A 27,015-nucleotide genomic window follows, 5' to 3' on the forward strand; every position below is an offset into this window, starting at 1 on the left:
CGAGTCAATAAGTTTTCCCAGTTTTTTGGGGTAAAATTAGGGGCCTCGGCTTATATTCGAGTATATACGGTAATAATAAATAACAATAATACATTTGGATTATTTACATGTTAAACGATGGCACTTATCTAGACAATGGCATATTGCCTGGCTTATATATTTAAAACAATAAGTATGCATGGTTATATATTTAATGGTATTATATCATATTTTAAGAGTTCATTCAATAAAGAATCAGCTTTAGTTAAATTAACAGAATTTAATAGAACAGCAACAGAAGATTAGACTTCATAGCAATAAGGTTCCTTATGAGGTACAACAACTATTCAAATGCATTATTAACAATACAAACACATAACTAACTACCTGACACACAAATATAACTGCAGCATTCACTTATGTATATCTGATGTAGCTACCTGCTGCTGGAACCAGCCCTTAGTTAGCAGTTCTCTCAGTCAGTACTCAAATACCCTACCGCAAGTACTTCAGTTCCTTGCATCTCTCTCTCCGACTGTTTTTGTCAACTTACTTAGCTTAGTTAATGTGGCATTTTTCATCTCTAGCCTTTAATTCTGATAGGCTGGCTTAAGTTCCTCTCCCAGCATCAAATATTTATACCTTTTTCCAAGCTGCTACTTAACCTATATAAGTTTATCTTTAAACTACTTTGCATAAAATAATATTCACAAAAAGTCTTCTTGACCAAACGTTTCTTGACCATTTGAGATTGAAATGGCTGTCATGTATGGTTGATATGCTAGTAAATAAACAAGATAATTGACACAGTGTATTAAAAAGGACACACTGAAAGGTAACATTTATCACAATACTAAGACTTGTTTCCTGTAAGAACATTTTTATGTTAATGGTGACTGATATTTTAGGAAAAAATAATAAATGACCCTATTATTCATAAAAGTTTCTGAAGAATAAATAAGAATCACCATTTTGGATAACTATGAGAAAGGGGAACACAGTGAACTAATTGATCCGTGTCATACAATCATGATCTCTATTTTTCTATTAGTCATATCTAATCAATATTTTCATCACTTTGAGTAACTCAATGAACTAAGCATACATCCAATAACAGAAGGAGTCCAACAATTTGAAGAAGGCATTGCACAGCAATAATCTACCCTAAAAATCAGGTTTCCTTATGCCAGGTTCCAGGCATGCTTGTCTAGTCTTCTGACAGAAAATCTAGCATATTTCTTCAATAACTGCAATGGTCTATATTGATTGAATACTGATGCAACTACCACCACACAGGGCCAGCCTATCCATTAGAAGCACCTGGACAGGGCCGGCATTTTGCCACACCCAACATTCACTCCACACACTGCATCCACACACCACATCCACACAATACATCCACTACATTCACTACACACACACATACTGCATCCATTACACACAATACATACACATACACAATGCATTCACTACACAAATACAGACACTGTTTTCCCTATACACACTGCATAACATAATGGATGTTGGCGTGTTTTGATGGTCGTTGTTTTGATGAAGATGCAGAATTTAATTCTTGGACCCAGGAAGCTCTTTGTCTTTGGCCGACCCTGCCACCACACATATTTTCTCACTGTCTCCAGCATAAGATAAGTTAAGAAATAAAAGAAATGCATAATATTGCCAATTCTTTCAAATTGTAAAGCACTTACATATTTGGCACAAATATTGTTTGCAGTCCATTTGCTTCCTTTTTCTGCTCTGCCCCTGTACTGTTGTTTCCTGAGCATCTGTTTATATTATGTTATGTTTCTGACTACATTTAACATCAGGACCTATTTTGCTGAGACTGACTCTGTTGAAGTTCAAAATTGATCCTGACTATGCCATTGGCCAGACCGCTATATACCAAAAATTCAGTTTCTATGTTTTATATCTGTCTTAGCTACTTAGTTGTTACCTTACAGCCAGCATTAACCAACCTTACTTTTGGCATTACAATGTCCTAAAGCCATCGTTAGTCTTAAACAGGCCACTGAAACTCTGACCATCAGATGTTGCTAGACAATCAACAATTTCAAAAGGTGGCTACCTGTTTTTTTAAAGAATTATGTGAACCTTGGTCTACTGGTTCAATGTGTAGATAAATGTGTCTGTGAAGGTCAAGGATCTGCTACACATCCAACCTGTCTTTGCATAAAATCTCTAATGAGAAGCCAACCTCACTAGAGCTCCACAGCTTCAAAATCAGTTTGCAACTGTGAAGAAATGTAGAAATTACATTTAATTATTATAACTTTACATGTCTGTTTTTGATGGCTAAGTAAATAAACCTTTCAAGTTGCCTCCTATCAGAACATGAAATATATTTTTACAGTTATTCCTTGTTTAATATATGTATGACAAGGTTCCTGGAAGGAAATTTTAATTATATTTTATCAAGACAGCTTGTTTCCAAACCAAATATACCACATCTCAAGGCTTGACATTATCTCTCCATTCAGTGAATTGTGTTTTTTAGTCTCTGAACCTTTTTAGGGTCCATAATGTCTTGTAGCTAAATTTTTACTGCATTTTACTGCATGTTGACGGTGAAGTTTTATCATTGAAATATTGTCAAATCGTACTATCCTTTGCAGCTGTTATACAGTTTGAATATCTATTGCTGACAATTGTCTCTCAATAGAGCATTTTTTTCAATGCCCAACTTCATGTCGAAACTCGTCAAGACTGTCATAAAAACAAGGTTTTCACATAAACTTAACCTAGTTATAAAAGTAATTAACATAAAGTCATGTTTTTCTTAATTTATAAAAAGTGTATATTTCTTATGCTTTCATTTTCTACTTTGCTGCCTAGCCTTTACATTTTCTCAACCCCTTTGAGGAAATTAAGCACCTTTCTTACCTTTCCGGGAAGTATTTTTGTGTATACCTCTTTCGCATCCTCTACATCCTTTACACGAATCCTAGGAGTAAGAGGAATCTGCATAGTATCTTAGGTGTTCCTAAATCTGCACTCCTCTGGACTGCAATTTCAGATGCCTTATCTGCAATCTGCTGGAATCAGTGGGCCAAAGGTAACTGGACAATTAACTCAACAGCTATTTCATGGACAGGTGTGGGATATGCCTTCATTATTTCTTCATCAATTAAACATATAAAAGGTCTGGAATTGATTCCAAGTGTGCCATTCACATTTGGGAGCTTTTGTGGTGAACCTACAACATACGGTCAAAGGAGCTCAATGAAAGTGAAACAAGCCATCCATAGGCTGAAAAAAAAAACAGCGGAGAGATAGCAGGAACATTGAGCCAAATTATCTGTTTGATATATTCTGAGAAAAACAAGGTCTGGGCATGCACAGAAAGCAACAGGATCCTTTCCATGGTAACGAAAAACCCCTTTACAACATACAGCCAAGTGAAAAACACTGTCCAGGTAGGCATATTATTATACATCATTATACACCATAAAGAGAATACTTCACAAGAACAAATACAGTTCACAACACAAGAAAAACATCTAAATAGCCAGCCCAGTTCTGGAACAAAAACATTTGGACAGGTGAAACTAAGATCAACCTGTACCAGAATGATATGAAGAAAAAAGTATGGTGAAGACTTGGAATGGCTCATGATCTGTAAAACTTGGGGGAGGCGATGTGATGGCATGGACAGGCATGGCTTTCAATGGTACTGGATCACTAATGTTTATTGATGATGTGAAAGAAGACAGAAGCATCTGAATGGATTCTGAAGTGCAAGTGTATATTGTTTGCTCAGATTCAGCCAAATTCAGTGATTGGACGGTGCCTAACTTTACAGATGGCCAATGACCCAAAACATATTGTGAAAGCAACCCAGTTTTTTAAGGCAAAAAAGTGTAATATTCTGCAATGGCTGAGTCAATTACCTGATTTCAACCCGATTGAGCATGTATTTAACTTGCATAAGACAAAACCCAAGGCAGACAGCCCACGAAAAAACAATAACTGGAGACAGCTGTGGTAAAAGCCTGGCAAAGCATCACAAAGCTGAAAGTCTGCACTTCAATTGCATCTCAGTTGTTTCATTTCAAATCCATTGTGGTGGAATACAGAGCCAAAATTATGAAAATTGTGTAGGTGTCCAAATATTTCCAGACCTAACTGTACCTGAGCAGCAATTAGGTTGCTAGAGTAGAACATGCCAAGAATGGGGTACACTGACATTGTGGCAGACTTTTGTAATGTATGATCATATACGGTAACTAAACCCCCATAATTTTTCTTAGATGAGGTGTTTTTTAATAAAACTATTACATTTGGTGAGCCTTGCAATGGATGTTTAGTGAATTAGTGAGTGCGCTGTATCTTGTATGTTTTATATATATCTTGAGGCTTGGCACTCACCTTTCCCATGTACAGAATTAATTTCATACCCTGATGCTAACCGCGTTAAGTAGATAATCCAAAAATGAAGTGGGTGCACTCACAGGATTTTTGTAAAATAAAATGTATTTTTATTTCATCTTGGCAAAAAAAATTAAGACACTGTCCCGATCGACATTTTGACCCCAAAACGGGTCTTTCTTAAGATCAACAAATGATACAACCATACAAACAATATATACTGTAGCGGAGCGCTAGCCCTAGCAGAGACTCTCCTCCGCTGGTTACTCCAAGATGTAATCAGGAACAAGTATGTTACTCCAAAGGGACAGCCAAAACACAGCAAAGTAATCTAAGATTCTCCCAACACCTCCCCAGCAACTGGACGACACTCAGCTCTGGGGGAATAACTGATTTTAATGGAGGCACACTGGCCTTTTATGCAAGTTTCCCAACAAGGGTGACACCCAGATGGACCTTGTTGGGCACAGGGACACAAAGTTAACAAGCCAATGAAACAGTGTTGTACATTGAGACACTCCCATACAGTATACACAATCCCTCCCCTCTGCCTGGGAGATAATTGAGGTTGATAGTGTAGTGACTCAATTATCTCCAGGCAGGTAAACCACATATTTTTACAAAGTTTCATAAGTTCCCCAAAACATAACATATATGTTTAAATGCATAAATGCATAATGCATAAATGTCACTGTCTGATCTGGGTGAACAACATATCCAAAAATCACCCAGATCAGAGCAGGGGTTCAAGAATTCCCAGGAAGTGTCTATTTCAACAGTCGAAGTAACGTTCAAATAGTCGAACTGAGCCGTTCGTGCACAGAGTTAGTGAATGTATCTGGTTCGGTATATTATTTCTATCGAACAGTGCTTCGTTCGTGCTCTAGTTGACCCTCGCTGGAGGTGGAAGTCCCAGCAGTGTTTGCGCATGTCAAAATTTTTGTTCCACGCACTCGACGACCAAACACTGTCTTTGTTTGTGTCTCAAGATGGCTGGCGCCACATGTTCGCCTATACAAACGGCAACCACCCAGCCCACCGCTTAGAATGTTTGTGTGGTTGCGGTTTATGGAAGTGTGAATGGTGTTAATGAGCGGCACACTCCATATCTGGGTGGTCTACCATTCGGTAGTTTGTTCGGTTGTCGAACAAAACCGTGGGAACCACTTAAGGGAATGGATTTAGACAAACGGCCAGGCAAAATAGGGAAAAAGCTTAGGTTTCAAAGCAAGGGGAGTATGTCTCGCACAGTTATTGCAAATCCCAAACATAGGGGACAATGAGGAGGGGGAAAATGGGATACGGACAGCCCGCAGCCGGTATAAGCATACGGTAGCATTCCGCTACATATTCAGTATGAGGTAAAGTGACTTACCAATCTAAGTGAAGCTCCTGTGTGAACTCAAACTCGGAAGTGTTCATGCGGGACACATGACGCCCTGTGACGTAAAGGTGTGTAATGCCGTTCTGTGTGTGGTCGGTTGCTAGGAAACATGTATACAACCAACGGGTGATAGCTCAGTACTATGTGTAATCGTAATGTGCATACGTGCAGAGAATCTATTTCTACATATATATGTACCAACCAGAATATGGAGGACAAAATAAATATTGTACTGAATAAGGAAAACCCCGAAATAAAATAGTGCCATATGCCCCCTGTATGAATAAGAATAAGAAAGAGTGAGAGAAGTGTTGAGCACTTCTACCCTGTGGTAGATGCAGGTGATATATTTTTATCATCATATTTTTTCATTATTGGATCATTATTTTGTAAGTATATTTTATTGTGACCAGCCTAAGGCACACCTGTGCCACACCTGTCTAATCAGCATCTTGATATGCCACACCTGTGAGGTGGATGGATTATCTTGTGAATTCCATATGCTTACTGTAAAATCCCTTTCCTTTGCCTTAGACTAAATCTCCTTTATTTTAGTGTACATTTCTGGCATTGTGTCCTATGTATAGTCCTGTTTACGAATAGATTGACATAAAATGGTTTGTATTGACCCTGCATATTTTGTATAATCCTATTATATCCCCTCTGAGGTGCCGTTTTTCTAAACTCAAGAAATTGTTATTATTACTGTAAGGAACCCTTTCCTTTCACTTAATTTTTCAGAGAATGCAATTAGGTTAGTTTGACATCACCTATGTTTCATAAAACCATGCTGTTTATTGCTAATAACAATATAACTCCCAATAAATTCTTGAATATTATCCCTTAATAACCCTTTACAATTTGTCTGCATGTTTTTTGCACCAATAATTTGCATATCTCTTGTCATACCATCCTCCTTATGATATACTGAGGAAAAATAGTTATTTAAAATTTCTGCCCTTTCCTGGTTTTCATTAACTAACACACATCTCTGTTTTCAGTGTACCTATACTTACAGTTTTATGGTTTTTTTTTTATTTGATGTTCTTGGGCTGGCATTGGGTTTGCTCTCTTTGGCTATCATTTTCTCGCTTTTTAGTCACTCTAATTTCCTTTTTACATGCATTATTGCCTTCCTTATATTGTATATAGGATTCCTGTGATTTGACTGATTTAAATGCGTTAAATGGCCTTTTTATATTTTTAGGTTTTAAATATTTTTTTATTCGTCTCTGGGTCAAAAAAGAGAAAATCAATATATTCCAGTGATCAAGGTATACTAATAAGTTTTTTCAAATCCCACAGTTTACAGTGTATTTGTGATCATGCTCTCTCTTTGGTGGTTTACCAATTTTAAAGTTTTAAATCTTTATAATTATTCATTAAAGGGACACTATAGTCACCTGAACAACTTTAGCTTAATGAAGCAGTTTTGGTGTATAGAACATGCCCCTGCAGCCTCATTGCTCAATCCTCTGCCATTTAGGAGTTAAATCCCTTTGTTTATGAACCCTAGTCACACCTCCCTGCATGTGACTTGCACAGCCTTCCATCAACACTTCCTGTAAAGACAGCCCTATGTAGGCTTTCTTTATTGCAAGTTCTGCTTAATTAAGATTGTCTTATCCACTGCTATGTTAATAGCTTGCTAGACCCTGCAAGAGCCTCCTGTATGTGATTAAAGTTCAATTTAGAGATTGAGATACAATTATTTAAGGTAAATTACATCTGTTTGAAAGTGAAACCAGTTTTTTGTTTTCATGCAGGCTCTGTCAATCATAGCCAGGGGAGGTGTGGCTAGGGCTGCATAAACAGAAACAAAGTGATTTAACTCCTAAATGACAGTGAATTGAGCAGTGAAATTGCCAGGGAATGATCTATACACTAAAACTGCTTTATTTAGCTAAAGTAATTTAGGTGAGTGTTCCTTTAACATAGACATACATTTAGGATTCTGATCATAGGATCAAGTTCACATTGTCACTGAGTCAAAAGGTTGTTATGCACAATGGAGGTGTCCATTAGATAAACTCTTGTTGGGTCCATTCTTTATTCTGAGACTCTATGTATTATTTTAGTCAGTTATATCATAATCGAGATCTCTGGTTTATTTATATATTTACTCCAGGGTTGCCAAACCACTTCATATCTATCCATTAAAAATATTTTTCCATATCAAACTGAGAAGGAGGATTTTAGATTTGGTCAGTCTCGGCATATCCATATGGAATAGGAAAAACTGTGGAGTAAGAATATTTTAATAGCAAAGACATTCCAAATTAAAGAGTGAAAGTTAAGTTTTATCTTTTCAAGACCTTCACATTCCCACCATATATGAAGCATATTACCCTGGTGTTTTTTTTGTTTGTTTTGCTTTTATTTGTTTTTTTCAGAAAATACAAAGATACTTGTACATTGTAGTAAATGATCGCACAGTATACAAACAGACACTCAGTTTGCTTATGGTACGTGGTACAAGGTGGGTGCGGAGATCCAGACAGAGAACAACATTGTCCGGTATCATACATTGTGATTTGTTACATATCGCATCACATCATAATTGCACCATCAGGTTGTAGTTTAACATGTTTATTCAAGATTATATGCCTGTAGCTGCTGTCCACAACCTATAGTCAAGCTTTAGTATAGTGATGGGTTCAGCAATTCCTCATACAAAGGAGCGTACTGATGTGTCTGTATTCTCACCATGTTGTTAGTCAGTGTGAGCGCCATTTTTTGTTTTCTATCATGTGGTATCTTGAGTAAATGCAGGTGAATTGGAAGCACCTCAAACAAAATGGCAATATAAAAAAGAAAAGAGATAAAGGTAGTAAACTAGTGAGAACCTAACTAAAAAGATGAAGTTGGCTATAGTGACTGTGTGAGGGCTCGTTTATCGACCGTGGGATTCAAGGTTTCGTCCCCCTATGGGTTGAGTTATTGATTAGTGATGTCCAGCACAGTGGCCAGTCTGTGGGGTCCTTGTGTATGCTTGCATGCTCTAGTAGTATAGAAAGGTTTCAATGTCTATAGGTTGTCAGCACCCGGAGAGTGCCTAAACTCTAAAGTTCTGTAATGTGTCCGCTGTGGCTGCTAGACAGGTTGTGTGAGACCAGAGTCATAAGCGTTCTTTCCCCATCAAATTATATTTTAAGGTGTGTGAGCTCCATAATCTCAGCAGGGGACTAATGATTAGGTGGTACTGTGGGCTTGTGCGGGACAGGGATACTGTCTGGCAGTGTAAGGAGGATAGTGGAAGTTATACTTCTTCTTGTTCAAGGTTGTGTACTCATAGGGGTCGACACCAGTCAAGTATCCTGGTAAATTGGGTTGCTAGTTAATATTTGGACGGGTCCGGTAGGCTAAGGCCCCCCATTGTCGGTTTGGTTAATGTTTGAAAGGATATTCTAGGACGCTTTCAGAACCAAATGAGTTTGAGAATAGTTTCTGCAAGCTCGTAAAAAAGGAGGGCTGCACTCTGACAGGTAGTGTTTGGAATAAATGCAACAATCTCGGGAGGACATTCATTTTGATTATGTTTATTCTACCTAAACGGGAGAAGTGGGTTTTAATCCACCTCGCCAGGTCCTTGGTCAGGTTTTGTAACAGTGTTTTTTTTTTCCTACCGCTCCTCAAATTTAAAATACAAAAAGTAAACTAGAACAGTGGTGTGTTTCTCTCTATATATATATCTTAATGCAGACGCAATGAGTCTTCAATGGGTATGCATGAGAGGTTAGGGCTATGGTAATAGAATTTTGCCTGCGACCGGGGTTAGTAGGCCGGGATGGGTAGATATAATTAATTCCCTGTGCCATGACTAAACAAGGTCTAAGATACACATGAGTGAGAGTAAATAGTACAGAAACCTAGTAAATTATATACATTACATCCGTCGTCTTGCGAATTCAGCAGTGAGGTGAACTTTGTCATTTAGCTTCTTAGCAGAGTCAGTTTCGATCTGTGAGCCTAGAGGAATGTCCCGCCACTGGTGGAGAGTTCTGCCCGGGAGGTGTCTTGTGTTTCCTAGGGCCTGTTGTATCCCGTCGGCACATTGTTGTGGTGGTTTTCGAAAGCCCACATCTCTTCATACCAATCCAAGATCTGTGTGTCTTGTAATCCTAGTGCCTGCATTAAGGTGGGCACATCCTCTGCTGTACAAATCATGGCTGTAGTCCCATTTCCAGTGGCAGCCCCAGTGGGAAGCATTTAAACTGCTTATCCCTCAGTTGATTAGTGATGGGCACCAGGGCTCTCCGGCCCTATATGGTTATCCTTGACAGAACCTGGAACAGCTGTATAGGATGTTCCATATAACGAATAGCAGGTGTTATTCTAGTTTGTCTCATGATGGCTTCTTCTAGTGTGATGTCATGAATCCAGCAAATTATATCACGTGGCGTTTCTTGTGAACTTCCCTTGGGTCTGACGGCTCTGTGCACCCTGTTTAGCTTAATAACTGTGCATTTTGGGTGTGTTCAGGATAGAGTTCAATAGGCCTGTCAGAACCTGAGTAGATTTTCGGTGCCAGTATTAGATTCCAGGAGACCCGTAATTATCTAGGTCTTCCGTCTTCCCCTATTATCTAGGTCTTCCATGTCCCCAGTTCGGAGATCTTTGCCTGGATAGACTTGTCCAAGTCTGTCAGCATGTGAGCAATGTCATCCCTGGATGGCAGTTTATGCAGTATCTCCCGTATGTCTGCTTCAGAAATCATAGAAGCTTCTGACAGGGAGCAGCTGGCTTGCAAGGCCATTAGGAAGGGTGCTTGCGATGCCATATTGGATCTCGAGGCCTCCAGTTGTTCTTCGGCTTTTTCGCCAAAATATTTGCTGAGGGGCTGAAATCACAACCCCAAGGAATGCTTGAACTCTTTGGCTGGGGTAGAGTCCCGTCTTTTGTTGCCCATCTTGCCGGATTGATGTGCTTGGGTGCCGATTAAGTTCTCCAGGGATCGGAGCTGAGCGCTCACACGTCCGTTCTCATCCCTTGCCGGACATGCCCCCCACCCTGGTGTTTTTTACATCTCCAACATGTTTATGAATTGGATACATTGATTTTATGCATTCTTGTAGGGACCATATACCATCTGTGAATTATCTTTAGAGGCACTTGCAACTAATTAACAGAATGTATTAAATGCAGAGAGAGAGAAGAGCTGCTTCGGTAGTTAGTCCATACGAATCCTGTAAATGTAGAGCAATCCCACTAGGTATAGTACAGCTAGGATACCCTTTTCCCCACAAAACAAGTCGAGGCTGCGATTTAAAGGTCAAGCAAGAACTCGCTTTAATGGCACACAGGTATCGGTATTTATGCAAAATCTCAGGTCCAGGGACAGCCCCCTCTGGACCTGATGGGCTGCAGGGACAATACAAGTGGTCAACCAATAAGAATGCATTGTATCTTTGAATTTGTCACCACCCAGCTTGGAGATAATGAATCCAACGGTTGTGACAATGCAATTATCTCCAAGCGCCCAAAATACCACATTTTCTTGCCACATAACAAACAGGTTAAAAATACATAACTTTAACAGTTTTATACATAATTCGTGCATTCTACCATTCATTTTGTGGCCCCGGTCTGGACAAAATAGTTCACCGAAGAGCGCCCAGAACCCGCAAATTGTACGCTCAGTTTCCTCATTATAAAGTCCGTTCGTGTATTTGGTCCTGGGCTTGAGATAGTGGCCATGTTTTTAAATGAGTCAATAGGCCACGGAACCTCGACCGCAAACTCGTGGAACGAGTAACGGCTAGAGGGTTGCACGAATCCCCGCTCTGTTACTGGATGTCTCAGCTGTTCGGGAGATTAACGTAGACCGCCGGGAAGGGGTACTTAACCTGTGGTTAACCGCAAAACCCAACGTTCTAATTGAGGCCACACGCCAGGCTGTCGGTGGTCCCTGTTCGTGAACCTTTCGGCAATTCCCGTATCGGGAGATAGGGCACAAACGTGAATGCCCTGGGGCCATCAATTAGGTTGCGGTTAACCGCAGACCGCAACTCTCTGGACGATCAATTAGAGACACACTCCACTTGTAGGGTGGTCGGCCATTCGGCTATTAGAAAGGTGACCGTGGTTAAGTGGCGGCACACGCCAGGTACCGGGTGGTCCGTTGTTTGTATAACGAATGGGTAACCGGTAACCAGTTCGTGAGTTGAGTACAAAATTATAGTACCGAAGCAAAGCATAGGAAATGAACAACATATAACTTGTCTGCAGTGATTTTGTAACAATCTGGTAATATCACTTAAAACAGAATTTGAAGCTCTCAGGAGAGTAAGCCTAAAAAGATATAGGATTTTTGGTATTACATATGATTTTATTATATTGATTCGTTCATACCATGTAGGCTCCAATCCCTTCCATTTAAAACATTTTTTTCCAGATCAGGTATTAGGTCAGAGTATTTCAAATCTCTGGTTTGTTTTAAAACAAATAGAATCTTGATTCCCAGGTAATTAATCGACCAGTCAAAGTGTGTAATACCTTTTAAATTATTTAGTTGAGTTTCTGATAGGTCAAATGGAATAGCCTGGCATTTGGACTAATTTAATTTATAATTAGAATATTCAGCAAATTTCTGAATGGATAATAGTACAGCAGGTATTAATGTTTCAGGTGACGTTAAAGTTAATATTACGTCATCAGCATATAGTGTAATTTTGAATTCTTGAGTTGCACATTTTATCCCTTGAATTGCTTCATTAGACCTTATCAAGGCAGCTAAGGGTTCTACAGACAATGTGTAAAAAAGTTGGGCTAATGGGCACCCCTGTCTGGTGCTGTTTTTAATATCAAATAGCTTTGATTTTAATAATGGCCTTGTTACTGTAGCTTTAAGGGAAGTGTTTAAAGCCATTGAACAATCTCTAAAAAATCCAGTTAGACCAAAAGCTTCTAAGGTGTGATATGAAAAACGTCAGTTAACTCTGCATCCAAGGCAACAAAAACAGCTGGAGATTAAATAAAAAATCTTTAAAACATTATCTTCCACTGAATGATCTATTATATATCCAGCCTGATCTATATGGACTAATTCTGCTATAACTATTTTAATTCTATTGGCCAGGATTTTTGAAAATATTTTTGTATCTAGATTGATTAGCGAGATCGGTCTGTAGTGTCACGGCGCAGGGTGATGGTATCGGCGTGACCGCGCCTGATCAATGCGGTCAGCCAGATACTACTGACACTATTAAGACCCCAATCAGCATGGCGGCCGCGCCAAAAAGGGAAATAAAAAAGTATTTGGATCGCGGCAGCTTGCCGCCCAATCCTTCAAGAAGACGGGTCCCGGCTGGTTATAAGGGCCACAGGCCGCTGCCCACATTAAAGATGGTGCCGGCGTGCGTGTAATGTCACAATGTCGACGCACAAGCATGTTTTGGGGTCAGAGGCCATGTCCTAACCAAGCACAGCACTGAGATGAATATTTAAACCCTTTAATGCCTTTTCTCAGTGCCCTGTTGTGGTTTCCAGTTGTTGGTTGTTAGAGAGCTCATTCTTGGCAATTTTTTTGTTTTTTGACTTTGGCTTATGTTTATGACTTTCCCTACTTCTGGTATCCTGACCCTTGGCTAGTTTATTTGTATTGTTTCATTCTGTATCCCCAACCTTGGTTTGTTATTTGACCATTCTCTTTTATGCTAAATCCGGCCATTCTAAGACTCAGTATACGTTGTTTGTGTTAATATAGTTTTGCATGTTTGGTCACACAGTAATCGTGATATGTAGTTGGTTACAGTTTTGGGATCTTTCCCAGGTTTCAAGATGTGTGTTACTAATGCATGCATCATTTCTGCCCGGGACTTTTTATTAGAGTCTATCTCATTGAACAAATCCCTAAGCAATGGGAAGATAATCTGATCTAAGGTTTGGTAAAATATTGTTGTGTACCCATCAGGGCCTTGAACGTTTCCATTTTTCAGACCCTTTATAGCATCTCTGACTTCTATCAATGTAAAAGGAGAATTCAAAACATCTAGTTTTTCACCTGAAATAGTGGGTAAACCTAAAGAGCTCATGAAGTCAATCATGTTCTGGTGGTCCTTTTTAGAGTCAGATTGTAAAATGAGGCATAGTAGTCCCCAAATGCTTTACCTATCATAACTGGAGAGAGATGAGACTTATTTTTATAGACAATATTGTCAATTCTATGTCTCTGTTGATAATGTTTTAATCTTTTGGTCATCAGGTTACAAACTTGACCATTGCTGTGGTACCATTTTTGTCTGAGTAACGGGAAAGTATGCATAGGTTTTTCCAATAATTTGTCTTCATTTCTAACTGGATTTTCGTGATTAATTCTGAGAGGGTACTAGTAGGATTCTGTTTCGTTTTATTTAAGTATGCTGATTTACTAATCAAGTAACCTCTCAGGATCCTATCCTGACGACTCAAATAATGTTTATTTTCTTCTGTTTTATTTTACTGCAATTCCTGTTAACAACCACTAGTGGCCTCCTTAGCCACTAGTCTAGCCAAGTTATTCTCACTAGCATAGCATAATGATAAAAATCCGCTATAAGAGGTCACACCCTATGTTCACAAACTGCCTCTACATTGATAGAAGTTTGTGTTCTGTTCCTGAGAAGATTTCTGCTCCTGGCTCACACTAAGAAAACCTTCTGTACTCTGAAGACTATTATTCGAACCTGATCTCCAATACGAACCTGCTTTATTTCTATACTGGACTTTGATTTCTTATTGATTTTGTTACAACCTACCTGTATATTACAGACTTTCCTATTAAATGCAAGGATCCTAAAAGAACTTGAAACTGCAGTTCTGACATCAAACCAAAAAGGCAGATCACCTCAATTTCTAACCTTTATATTTCCTTTATATTTCGGTTTAGTTCTCTCTAATTGTATTTTGATTACCTGTTACCTATTATTTCATTTATAGGTTTTCCTTATCTTGTTGCACCTATAATCTCACTTATACGTTTCCTTGTTTTCTTAAATCTGTTCTGGGGCTTATTGCCTAAACTCTCTTTATTTTTCAACTCACAATATACTTACCTGTAACTCCTTTTATAGGTTCTACCTTCTCCATTTATCTTTATTACTTCCTCTTCAGTTTAAATCCTGCTACTCATATTGTTTTTCTTGTCTAACCATGTCAAAACACTTAAATAAAGAACCTCAAGTCCACCCTGGCATAAGTCTCCTGTCTGACCTGATCAGAACCATGGCATAACCTCTAAAAGTGCACATCAAATTGTTCATTTAGAGACCAAATTCTCATCATTTTTAGTCAAAAAGTTTAAAACCTCCTTCTTTAAATCAAGTTTTAAATAGACTGGAGCGTGTTCAGACCAGGTAATATTACTGACTCTAGATGTTTTGCAAATTCAAAGAAATTAAGGAAGGGTAAAAAAAAGTGTCAATCCTAGAATATGACTGACGAATTTCAAAGTAGAAGATGTAATCCGTCTCATGGGGGTGCATTGTCCTCCAGACATCATGCATTTTTTATTTTTGGTTTACTTTCAGTTATGTATTTAGTTTGGTTATTCTTCCCTAAAATGTTACATTGATTTGAATTCACTTTGGACTTCTGACAAACCACATTAGTGAATATACTCCGGAAATATATACATTCTACTAAGTATTTTATTACAGTTGACTATTTATGTGGAAGTTCGAGGGGTACTTGGTTAATGAAAATTATTATATATAAAATTATTTTCACTTTGCTTGCATTCTTTTCATATATTGTTTAAACTACTATGAAAAAAATATATTTATACACACATTTCCTGATAGATAATAAAAGCTGTAATTTACAATTCTTTTTGTCTTCTACTAGGGTTCATATGTTGGTAATATGTCTAAGATTTCTTTAAATACTCATTTGCCAAGATTGAATTATAAGTATGTTACTTTTCCAATATTATTATTAACTAATAAAACAAGAGACAGAAGTGGTGACACAGTATGGGCACAATAATTCATTCAGTCAGCATCATTTGTATTAGTGATTATGGGTCATATTTGAATTCCACTGGTGTAACAAGATGCAAAATAAAATAAAACAATTCCTAATATTGTAGACAAATAAGATGATTAACATCTAAGCTTCAACATTTGACCCAATTTCAGTCTTCAATACAGTAAAGTATACTGTTTCTTTGTTGTTGCTTCCTACTAAACTTTATTTTTTGTACTTTTGCTCTTTTCTGTACCTTTTTATTCTAACATAACACATCAATAATATTTGTATGACCTTAAAGTGAGCTGAAAATTGCTTTTTCTCTTCATCCTATGTTTACACTAAATCTTTCTTGACTTTTATTAGATCCCTAAAACAACTTTTCAACTTATAGAAATCAGTTTAAACTTACAACAGCCCTTAGGAAAAAGAGATTGTCCTTGAAATCTCTTCTTAATTGTATAGAAAAGGATCAGTAAATCAGATTTAACAGTAGAATATATGTCTTTGTGCACATTTTCTCAAAACACATGTTAGTGCATGATGTTTCAACAACCACCCACTCCAAACTAAAGGAAATGCAAAAATTATAAATGCATGTTTTCTTTCCATGAGGAACTAAAAATTATGTTTTTGATACGGCTAGCACAATTTAATATCTTGGTTTATACAAAATGTTAATAATGTGGCTCATATATATAGTTTTTTAATAAATGAAATTTATTGGCATATATAACAGTATACAAGAGACCAGTCAAGTGAACTGCAAGACATAATACATCAGTAATGAAGTATTCCATGCAGAGGGTAAAGGCAGACTGGCACTATAGCACAGTGTGCAAATTAAACAGGAAAATCATAAACATAAAGTAAAATAAATATTAACTAGAAAATAAACTGCACAATACACTGTTAACATAGGGTGCTTTTGAGAACATAATTAACCCATACCCAGTAGAGAAAAAATAATCTCTAAGGAAGGGGGCTTGTGAAATCACCTGACACCAAGGTTCCTAGATAAGGGAAAGTTTAGAACTCTGCTCTGGGGTATGAGCAGATGCCATTTCATAGGCATAATTAATTTTCAATGTGTCTAGTAACTGTGCCTCTGTAGGGCAAGCAGAACACTTCCACTGTAGTTCATATAAGAGCACTTGCAGCCAAAGTTGTAGTGTGACATTTGAGGTGTAAAGTCAAACCACGAATGGGCCTCTGGAGTATGGGGTACGTGAACTCCCAAAAGAATGATTAGCTGGGCAGCATAGAGCCATAATGGACGTATCCCAAAGCAGCTTCCCTAAACATGGAGCATTGTTACACCATGAGCATTGCAGCACCAGTATTAGTTAGAAACCACTTTATAAATCCTTCTAAATCTGGCTGGAATGAGATACCACTGATAAATTAATTTATAACTGTATAAAGAACTTAGTAATGCCCTTTAATGTTTTAAGTAAGTGACACTCTCAACTTAACGGCAACACCACTCCACTTTCCATCTCCCATTAGGATATAAAAGGAAATTCTGAGTAGGACTTAGAGATGTCGCGAACATAAAATTTTCCGTTCGCGAACGACGAACGCGAGTTTCCGCAAATGTTCGCGAACGGGCGAACCGGGCGAACCGCCATAGACTTCAATGGGCAGGCGAATTTTAAAACCCGCAGGGACTCTTTCTGGCCACAATAGTGATGGAAAAGTTGTTTCAAGGGGACTAACGACTGGACTGTGGCATGCTGGAGGGGGATCCATGGCAAAACTCCCATGGAAAATTACATAGTTGATGCAGAGTCTGGTTTTAATCCATAAAGGGCATAAATCACCTAACATTCCTAAATTGTTTGGAATAACGTGCTTTAAAACATCAGGTATGATGTTGTATCGATCAGGTAGTGTAAGGGTTACGCCCGCTTAACTGTGACAGACCAAACTCCCCGTTTAACGCACCGCAAACAACCGCAAACTGTTGTCAGAGGCAGACACACCAAAAAAATGCCACACTGCTGAGCTCTGCAATGACGGCATTCTGGTGGTGGCAACAGCATGCGTTGATTGGCGTGCTGTCTGGCTGACCCCGGGTGCCGATGCATGCTGTCTGACTGTGCCACTAGCTCCTTGTGACGACCTCCCCCTGCTTCCAACTCGTCTCCTCCTCCTCTCTGTCTCCCCATCTGAACTTTCCCCCTGTTCTTCTTCTCTTCTAGCGGTCACCCACGTGACATCCACGGACGCATCGTCATCATCAACCGCTTCACTTGTATCTGACAACTCAGCAAAGGAAGCAGCAGCGGGTACAACATCATCATCATCACACCGTACGTCCATGTGTGTAATGCTGCCTGACTGAGACATATCCCTGTTATCTACATCGTCTGGCAATAATGGTTGAGCATCACTCATTTCTTCCAACTGATGTGTAAATAACTCCTCTGACATACCAAGTGAAGTGGCTGTGGTGCTAGTGTTGGTGGTGGCGGCAGGCGGGCGAGTGGTAACTTGAGAGGTGCCCGAAGCTAAGCTGGAGGAGGATGCTGCGACGAGGTTCCGAGCGGAAGCTGTAGAAGATTGGGTGTCCTGTGTTAGCCAGTCAACTATGTCCTCAGAACTTTTCGAGTTCAGGGTACGTGGCCTCTTAACACTGGGCATTATTCTAGGGCCAAAGGGAATCACAGCACCACGACCACGACGGCCCCTGCGGGGTGGCCTGCCTCTGCCTGTCATTTTTTTTTCGATTAGTGGTACTATACGTGCAAGCTACTGTGACAACAGATATGAGTGGCACTGTGCACTGGCAGAAGTTGGCAGAGTAGATGCTATAGGCCTGACACACACGCTTTCAGACAACTAACTGCTATTAAATCTATGACAGTCAAAAAAAGTTTTTTCTTTTTTAAATGTACACTACTGTTACACCAGATATGAGTTGCACTGGTGTGACACTGTGCCCTGGCAGGCCCTGAAACGCACACGTGTGAAGGAAACTGACTGCTATTATTTCACAGTCAAATTTCTAGTTTTTTTTTTTTTCAATGTACACTATTGTTACACCAGATATGAGTTGCACTGGTGTGACACTGTGCCCTGGCAGGCCCTGAAACGCACACGTGTGAAGGAAACAGACTGCTATTATATTACAGTTAAAAAAGTTTTTTTTTTTTAATGCAAGCTATTGTGACACCAGATATGAGTGGTGGCACTGGGCAAGTGGGCACAGTATACGCAGTGAGCCTGACACACATGCTGGCAGGCAGGCAACTGCAATTAGATTACACAGGGGGAAAAAAAGCAGGCTGAAGTTCTAGCCCTAAAAAGGGCTTTTTGGGGTGCTGTCCTTACAGCAGAGATCAGATGAGTCCTTCAGGACTGTAGTGTCCACTGAATACACTAGCCTAGCTATCAATTTCCCTATTAAATCAGCAGCAGCTACACTGTCCCTCCTCTCACTAAGAATGCAGCTTCCGGGGGGCGGAGCCTAGCTGTCATGGAGGAAAGACGCACTTCGTGTGAGCTCCCTCAATATCTCACTTTAAGCAGCTATCAACAAGCGAATTTCACCCCAGAAGGGGATGACCCAGCAATGTTGTTCCTACCTGACCGACCCGACATGCTTAATAGCGGTCAGCAACTCGACAGAGTCTTACTTACCTCCGCGTGGCAAGTGTGGCCTGGTGCTCACCGGGCGGGAGAGGCGGCCGATCTCCTGATCCTGGGATGCCCAGGACCAGCTACTTTCTGGCAGGAGCTCCGTTACACCCCCCCCATCGGGCCGGTGGGGGTTATCCCAGTCCACCCCTGAGAGGCTGTCTGGAGCTAATGGACGCACAGAGCACAGCCGCCCAGGCTGACATACTCAGCTGCGACTCTCCCAATATGGTGGCAGCCGCGTGTCCTCCTGGTACCAGCAAAGCATGGCATGATATTGGGTCTAAGCTGGACAGACTCTTTAATCAATTTTGGAAGCAAATAACAAGCAGGAAGCCCCAACAAGCTCCACCACAGCCCCAACAAGCTCCACCACAGCTAAGCGAAGCAGTCCCAATTAAAATCCACCAATGCAAAAGGCATCGAAGACGGGACCGGAGGCACAAACAGAAATGCAGAGCCTGCCCCACGTCAAGCACTCACCTTAAGCCACCACAATGCTGCACCGGACGTGAAGCACCACCGGGATAGATCCGACCACTTGACAAAACAAGCTTCCACCACCTCAAGCCGCGAACCCAGGCACTCAGCCAGAGACTTGCCTTTGTTGTTCCAGGTATCAGGGACTCCCAGGGTCTGCACCTGGCGCCCAGAAAGGATCGGATGAGCACAAGCAGTAAACAGCAGCCTGCCAAGCTTGTCTCAATATAGCCGATCCTCCACACCATGCCTTTGATCACATGAACTGCTCTCTGCACATTAACTAATCGTAAAGTAGCAAGCGTTTAAACATGTCATTATTTCACCTCCTAAAGAGTTTACTGTCATAGTTCCTTACATGCCTTTACCTTAACCGTTCATGTATTATGTTATTCACTAGTCTCATCTCATGCGGCGACTCACACTTTATTTATAACTAGTGGTGGAGCTGCTGATATAAATACACAGTTGATAACGTGCAAGCTACACCCTAAACATGACAGCTATCTTTCACAACAATGTACTGCTATATACTCATACCCTCAGTGCAACTAGCCATGATATACGCACGTTCAGCCTAGCATGCTCAAATATAACACACTTCTGTCTAAAAAAAAAAAAAGAATGCAGCTTTCGAATGAATCTAAAATTGATGCTGTCCAGGAGGGGGGAGGGTCTGGGAGGGAGGGTCTGCTGCTGATTGGCTGGAATGTGTCTGCTGACTGTGAGGTTCAGGGTCAAAGTTTACTCAATGATGACAAATAGGGGGCGGACCGAACATCGCATATGTTCGCCATCCGTGGCGAACGCGAACAAGCTATGTTCGCCAGGAACTATTCACCAGCGAACTATTCGGGACATCTCTAGTAGGACTCTGTTAAACCACCATACCACCCAAGGCTATCAGCCAATGCAAAAGGCCAGTGTAGTCCTTTTTTAATTCCATATAAAGGCAAAATATGCAAAAAAGAAATTGACTGAGGTTCAATACGTTTTGGGAACCAACATTTGAAGCATTTGGAGCACGTAAAATAGTATTAATATGCCTCACCAAAGACAGCTTCACATGTTTCCTTATAAACGGCACTAAGCAAGAATAAATGGTTCTGCTTAAACATGATAGGTATAGGCTTAGTGATTCACACTCCCAGATAAACAACAAACTCTGTCCTACACTCAAATGGTAAAGCCTTCATGTGTAGTGATTTGAAGAGTTAACAAATTTAAAGGAAGACGTCAATCTTGGTAGTACACTGACAGCAGATTTCGCCGGGTTAAAGAGGGCTCTGTGAGGGTCAATATGATATCATCTGCAAAAAGTGACAACATATGTACTTGGTTGTTGGTGTGACTACCTTGAATATCTGAATGCTATCCAATATCCAATGTATTGGGCCTGGTGTTATGAGCAGAGAATAAACAAAAGGTGAGATAGAGGGCATCCTTGTCGCTTCCTGTTGGATAATGGGAAAGACAGAGAAATAAATACTCAATTGAACACACTAACAGTTGTTGTAAAGTGCTTTGATAGTTTTAATGAATACTGGAGGAAATCCAAAACTCTCCAACACCGTCCACATATACTCCCAATTAAGCCTATCCAAGGCCTTTTCCGCATTTAACGCTCACAAATAGCCTTTGACATGGGTTGTATTCAGGTGACTAATTATGTTGAGTAGGTGCCTGGAATTATCTGAGCCTTGGGGGTGGGGGACTAATTTTTTTTCAAAGGTTATATAATAAATTGCTGGGAATCCATGCTGCCCCGGCACTTTTGCACTAGGAAGGGACTAAATAAGTTGCATAGGTTTAACCTGAGTTATAGGTTTGAATAATTCTGGTATTGCTGAGGGCTGAGGAGATGATAGTTAAAACATATCAGGAAACTCTGCAATATGTCTCAGAGAAGGAAACTGTGAATCAGATTCCTTGCCCAAGGCAGTACAAATAGCCATATTATTGTGCAAATTTGTTAACTATGAGCTCTGGATTTAAACATTTCTGGCTTTGAGGGAAATGTAGATTTTAGATGCTAATGCTCTTTTCTTCTGATTAGAAGCTAAAATTGCTCTAGCCTTGTTTCCTTGTTGAAAGTATGTCTATTTAATCATAGAGGGGAACTGTTCATAAAACTGGAGTAATATTGAGACATGATCTGACCATGAAATAAGACTGTTCTGTGTAGATTTGCTTCTATGCATAGAGGTACCAGAACTGAGGAAACAGTCTATCCAGGACTACAAATTATGCACCATCAAATGGAAGGTGTACTCCACCTCCAGGGATACTCTTCTGAGGTAGAAGAACTTGATTATTATTATGGGTTACTATACATCTATGGTATTAATGGCTTGTGTCACTATACCAGATGGTGTATCCTGTAACTGAGAGGAAATTTAGACTAGAAAAGGCCCTGTTACGGCTTTGCTGGTCATTATAGCCATTTTTCTATTGTTTTTTTTTTTCATTTTGTTTAGATTTTTGTTTGTTTGCTTTGTGTTCTTTGTAAACATTCTGCATGTAAGTAGGATTATCCATGTAAACAAAAATATGTAGTGATCAGGAAGTAATTAATGCCAATAACGGCTCGATATGGATACCAAAATGGACCTGCACATCCTTCTAGTTATAAGTATAATCAAACGTAAACCTATTAATACCAAAATATTAAACAATATAAAACAGCAGTTAAGTATTACCACAACTTTGCACTGGGAAAATTACTCTGGAAAAAAATTATCTCAGGTCCGAAGCAGGAATGACACTTACATTGCCAATTATTTATAATACGTTATAATACGGGCAAGTGAAGATGAGCATTCACGTTAAGGAAAATCTTCAGTTGGGATGAATGTTCCACTCTGGCAGTCACTTACATCTCTCTTTAAGAGTTTGCACCACCTTGTCTACAATCTTCCTCTGAGACGGGTTTGGAACCCATACTTTTATGGGATCTGCTCGGCTCGCAGTGCTATAGTGATAGGCCCAAAACCTCTCCATTTGGCCAAAGAAGTACAGGAGAGGTTGGCAAAAAGCAGGATGCCTTCAAAACAGCCTGTAAGCGTTTTGGATGCTTGCATTATTCCCTCCTTGGTTATTTAAAAGTGAACTCTCCCTATGGCATCTCAGGGACTAAAGCTGGCAAGGTTTTGCTAACCGAACTGAGAAAAACAGTCATTTTGTTGATATATCTTTGTGAAATCACACAAAATTGCTGGTATCCCGTAGAGAGTCTCTTGCTTTTGCCATCATTTTCTTGACCACACACATTGCTGTCATTTTAAGATTACTTAAGAATATTATAACAAAGCTCTTTTGAAAACAAATGGAAACATGTGGAGGGGTTATTAAGGCAAAATAGGTACAGTTTTGGCAATGATGTGCTACATTTGGAGAAACCTTATAATATATGACAAGACACTTGATTTTAAGATTGAGACCATTATGTTCAATAATTCATGTATTAGCTGCCAATATTTTGTTTATGTACATTCTTGAACAAAATGAACATGCATTAAAGCAAACATAATCAATTACGTTATATTTGATCATTAATAATAAAATATTTGTCACTTTCAAACAATATACATTTTTCAGATGTTTTCCAAACTACTGCGAACACGGAGGAGTATGTTCACAAACTTGGAATGATTTTTACTGCAACTGTTCAAGTACAGGATACATGGGAGCTACTTGTCATTATCGTAAGTATATATTTATATTTATAGTAAATACCGCTCCGTAGTATTAATAACATTTTCAGATTCAAAACATATACTCATGCTTTCCCTCCTTTAATTTTGCCTATTTAATTTACTTTGTTTCATACTTCAGTTATTGTACATGTGCAGTCTCGGTTGTATTTTTTTTGCTTTTTTCATACGTTTATACATACTTTGGAGTCTAATCTAGATTGTCCCTTGGTACCAACTTGAGTGTTTAGATTACACCCTCAAGTCTTTTTGGGTCTGATGCTGCAAGCTTTGTAGTTTATGCCATTCATCTCTAAATATTCTCTCAAGGTTTGTCAGTTTGGATGGGAACCATTAATTGACAGCCATTTTCAGGTCTCTCCAGAGATGTTCAGTAGGATTTAAGTCTAGACTCAGGCTGGCCACTCAAGAACATTTACAGAGCTGTCCCTAAGCCACTCTTGCATTGTTTTGACTGTGTGGTTAAGGTCATGGTCATGTTAGAAGGTGACTCTAATGCCCTGAGCACTTTCTGCGTTCAGCTTTCTTTCAACCGTGGAAAGTCTCTTAGTCCCTACTGTGATGTGATTAAAAATAACCCCAAAGCATGATGCTACCACTACAATGCTTCACTGTTGTGCTCGTATTGCACAGGTGATGAGGGTCTGGTGTTCTCCAGATAGGACACTTTAAATTGAGTCCAAACAGTTCAATCTTTGTTTCATCAGACTTGAGAATTTTTTTTCTTACAACCTGGGAGTTTTTTTTTTTTTCAAATTCCAGGTATGCCTGCATGTGTCTTGCAGTGATGAGAGGCCAGTGTTCCATAAAGGCCAGATCAGTGAAGTGTTGTAGTGATGGTAGTCTTGCTGCATGTTTATCCCATCTCAACACATGATCTCTGGAACACACCTCGATTTACCATTGGGTTCTTGGTCACGGCACGCTTGCTCAGTTTGGCTAGAAAGAGTCCTGGTTGCTCTAAACATATTTCATTTAAGAATTATGGGGGGCCACTGTGCTCTTGGGAACCATTTATGCAATAGATTTCTTTTATAGCCTTCCCCAATGTGGCTTCTGTTTTTAGCAGAGATGTGTAAGTACTAGTGTTGAAAGAGGGAATGTGTCTGAAGTGGGTGGTGTTAGAAAGATATTGGAGTGTGGAAGGGGAAGTAAACGCGTTTGGGGATGATGAAGGAAATAGATTGTAGATGAATGTGGCTAGAAGAGTGAGGAGGTAATATTGCTGTAACCTGGACAAATGGTGCTTTTCATAATATTGTTGTATCAGGGGATATGGAAAGAATATACGACTGACACAGGGTGAAGTTACAAGACTTAGAATGGGAGAGGAAAGGTGCAAGTTGAGACAGAAAAGGAGGTAGACAAATGCAAATGGTTGAAGACAATTATTATTATTACTAAGCAATGTAATACTAGCTTTGAAAGAGCAAAGCTGGCTCTTATTTTATTTTATATTGTATATATTGTATTATATTATATGCATATATCGTATATATTAAATATTGTTTTAGTAGGTGTGATGCTTGTGTATGCTTAATGTAAACACAACTGAATGTAAACACAACTGAATATCTCTGCATCCAACCAATGGATATCTCTTTAAAAGGTGACTGATTAAAAGGCTATAGGTCATCTATATTTTTATAAGGAGCATGTACTGCTGTCAGGATCTTCTCATATGTATCAACCTCTAATGACACACTGCTTTGAAGGGAGGATAAAATTAACAAAAGTTATTATTTTCTAAGATCAATGATTCTGATAAAACTAAGCAGGAGTGAGGTTTAGATATTGTGTGCATACTTTTACATACAAATGCTTCTCATGGGTGTAGCAGTTAAGTTATTATTAAGGATGTACTTTGTAATATTTGTAATATTGTCAGCTGTTTCATGAGTAAAATTAAGAAAAAGTTAAGGAGCTGTTCATGAAAAAAGTTACTTGAGTTGACCATATTATTTTATTGATTTATTTGCAGCTATCCATGAGCAATCATGTGAAGCCTATAAGCACAAGGGCAATACCTCTGGATTGTTTCTCATTGATTCGGATGGAAGTGGACCATTAGCTCCTTTTTCTATATTCTGTAATATGACAGGTGAGATTTTTCTTTGAGGTTTCTACTTTCTTTTGTACAACAAAACAAGATTTTTACTAAACAATAAGTATATTCTTTACTTTTTAACTATTGTAGAATTCTTATAATGCATGTGTCTGTATGTGTATATATATATATATATATATATATATATATATATATAGAGAGAGAGAGAGAGAGAGAGAGTGTTAATATACTACTTTGGACTTAAATATTAAAGACATTTTTTTTACAAAACATGCTGAGCAAATAGTATGATTTTATATAACTGTTTGGAACTTTCCCATTAAAAATATTAACAGGGCAGTTCACTAAACACTGGCTTTTTTCTGGATGGACACATCCTGGTAAAATGGCTGAATTATGACTGGAATGTCAATATCAAGTATAGCTAATTCTGTTATGAATTTGATCAGCCTGACCAAATTTCCACAAATCGACCAGATGCATTTGGTGTCTAGTTGAAAATCAGTGATTTGGTTGGGGTCTTTCAAATTAAATAATGCTGGGTATACCATTTTTTTATTTTCCAGTGATCTATTTTATATTCTGTTGTAAATGCATATCTAAACACATCCTCAGATTTTTTAGTATTCGGTTTATCCATTAAAAGATCATTCCTGTCCACTTGTGTCATTAGTCTGACCTCTTTTTCCAATACATTTTTCTTGTATCCCCTCTCCATAAGTTTGTTCTTAATGTGTGTTAATTAAGATTTAAAATCTTGAAGATGTGAACAATTACGACTAACACGTGTGAATTGCCCCTTTAGCCATGATTTATGGTGACAGCCTCTTTGATGGAAGTACCCATTGCTATCAGTTGGTTTAAAAAGCATTTGGTCCTTTTCTGGCCATTCTAACAAAATAAAGTTAAATCAAGAAAACAAATTAACTAATTAACACAATCCTGAAACCAAGAAAAAGACTCTTTGCAAATTATAATCACATCATAGATGTATTTCCTTCAGAGCACCTGGTTCTCCCTTTAGTCATGACCAGACCATACAAACAAATCTTCACATTTCCTCATGTAGGTGTTTGCATAACTGGGGGCATACCTGGTGCCCATGGTGGTACTTGTGGTTTTCAAATAAAAAATCCCCATTAACCCCTTAAGGACACATGACATAAATATTCCATCATGATTCCCTTTTATTCCAGAAGTTGTGTCCTAATGGGTTAAAAAATAATAATTGTGCTCTAAAATTAACATAACAGAAAATGAAACAAACTCTCTGGGATATGTTTGCTCACAAAATGATCGATGGCCTCCAAACCCAAACCATGGCTGATTACCATATGTTACGATGTAACATTGAGTGTGGCCCAGCCATAATCGGAGTCCCACTAAAAATTCTAATTTTTTAAATTACTTTGTGG

General features: G+C 39.0%; 1 protein-coding gene across 1 annotated transcript in view; it reads left to right on the top strand.

The window, feature by feature from the left end:
• Positions 1 to 27,015, top strand: part of CNTNAP4 (contactin associated protein family member 4) — a 440,483-nt gene that overhangs the window by 267,896 nt on the left and 145,572 nt on the right. Inside the window, exons 11-12 of the mRNA XM_063454951.1 lie at positions 23,417 to 23,523; positions 25,514 to 25,633. Of these exons, the coding sequence (XP_063311021.1) occupies positions 23,417 to 23,523; positions 25,514 to 25,633 (227 nt within the window). The remainder of the gene's footprint in view (positions 1 to 23,416; positions 23,524 to 25,513; positions 25,634 to 27,015) is intronic.

Source organism: Pelobates fuscus, chromosome 5 (genome assembly GCF_036172605.1).
Source record: "Pelobates fuscus isolate aPelFus1 chromosome 5, aPelFus1.pri, whole genome shotgun sequence".
Classification (NCBI taxonomy): Eukaryota; Metazoa; Chordata; class Amphibia; order Anura; family Pelobatidae; genus Pelobates; species Pelobates fuscus.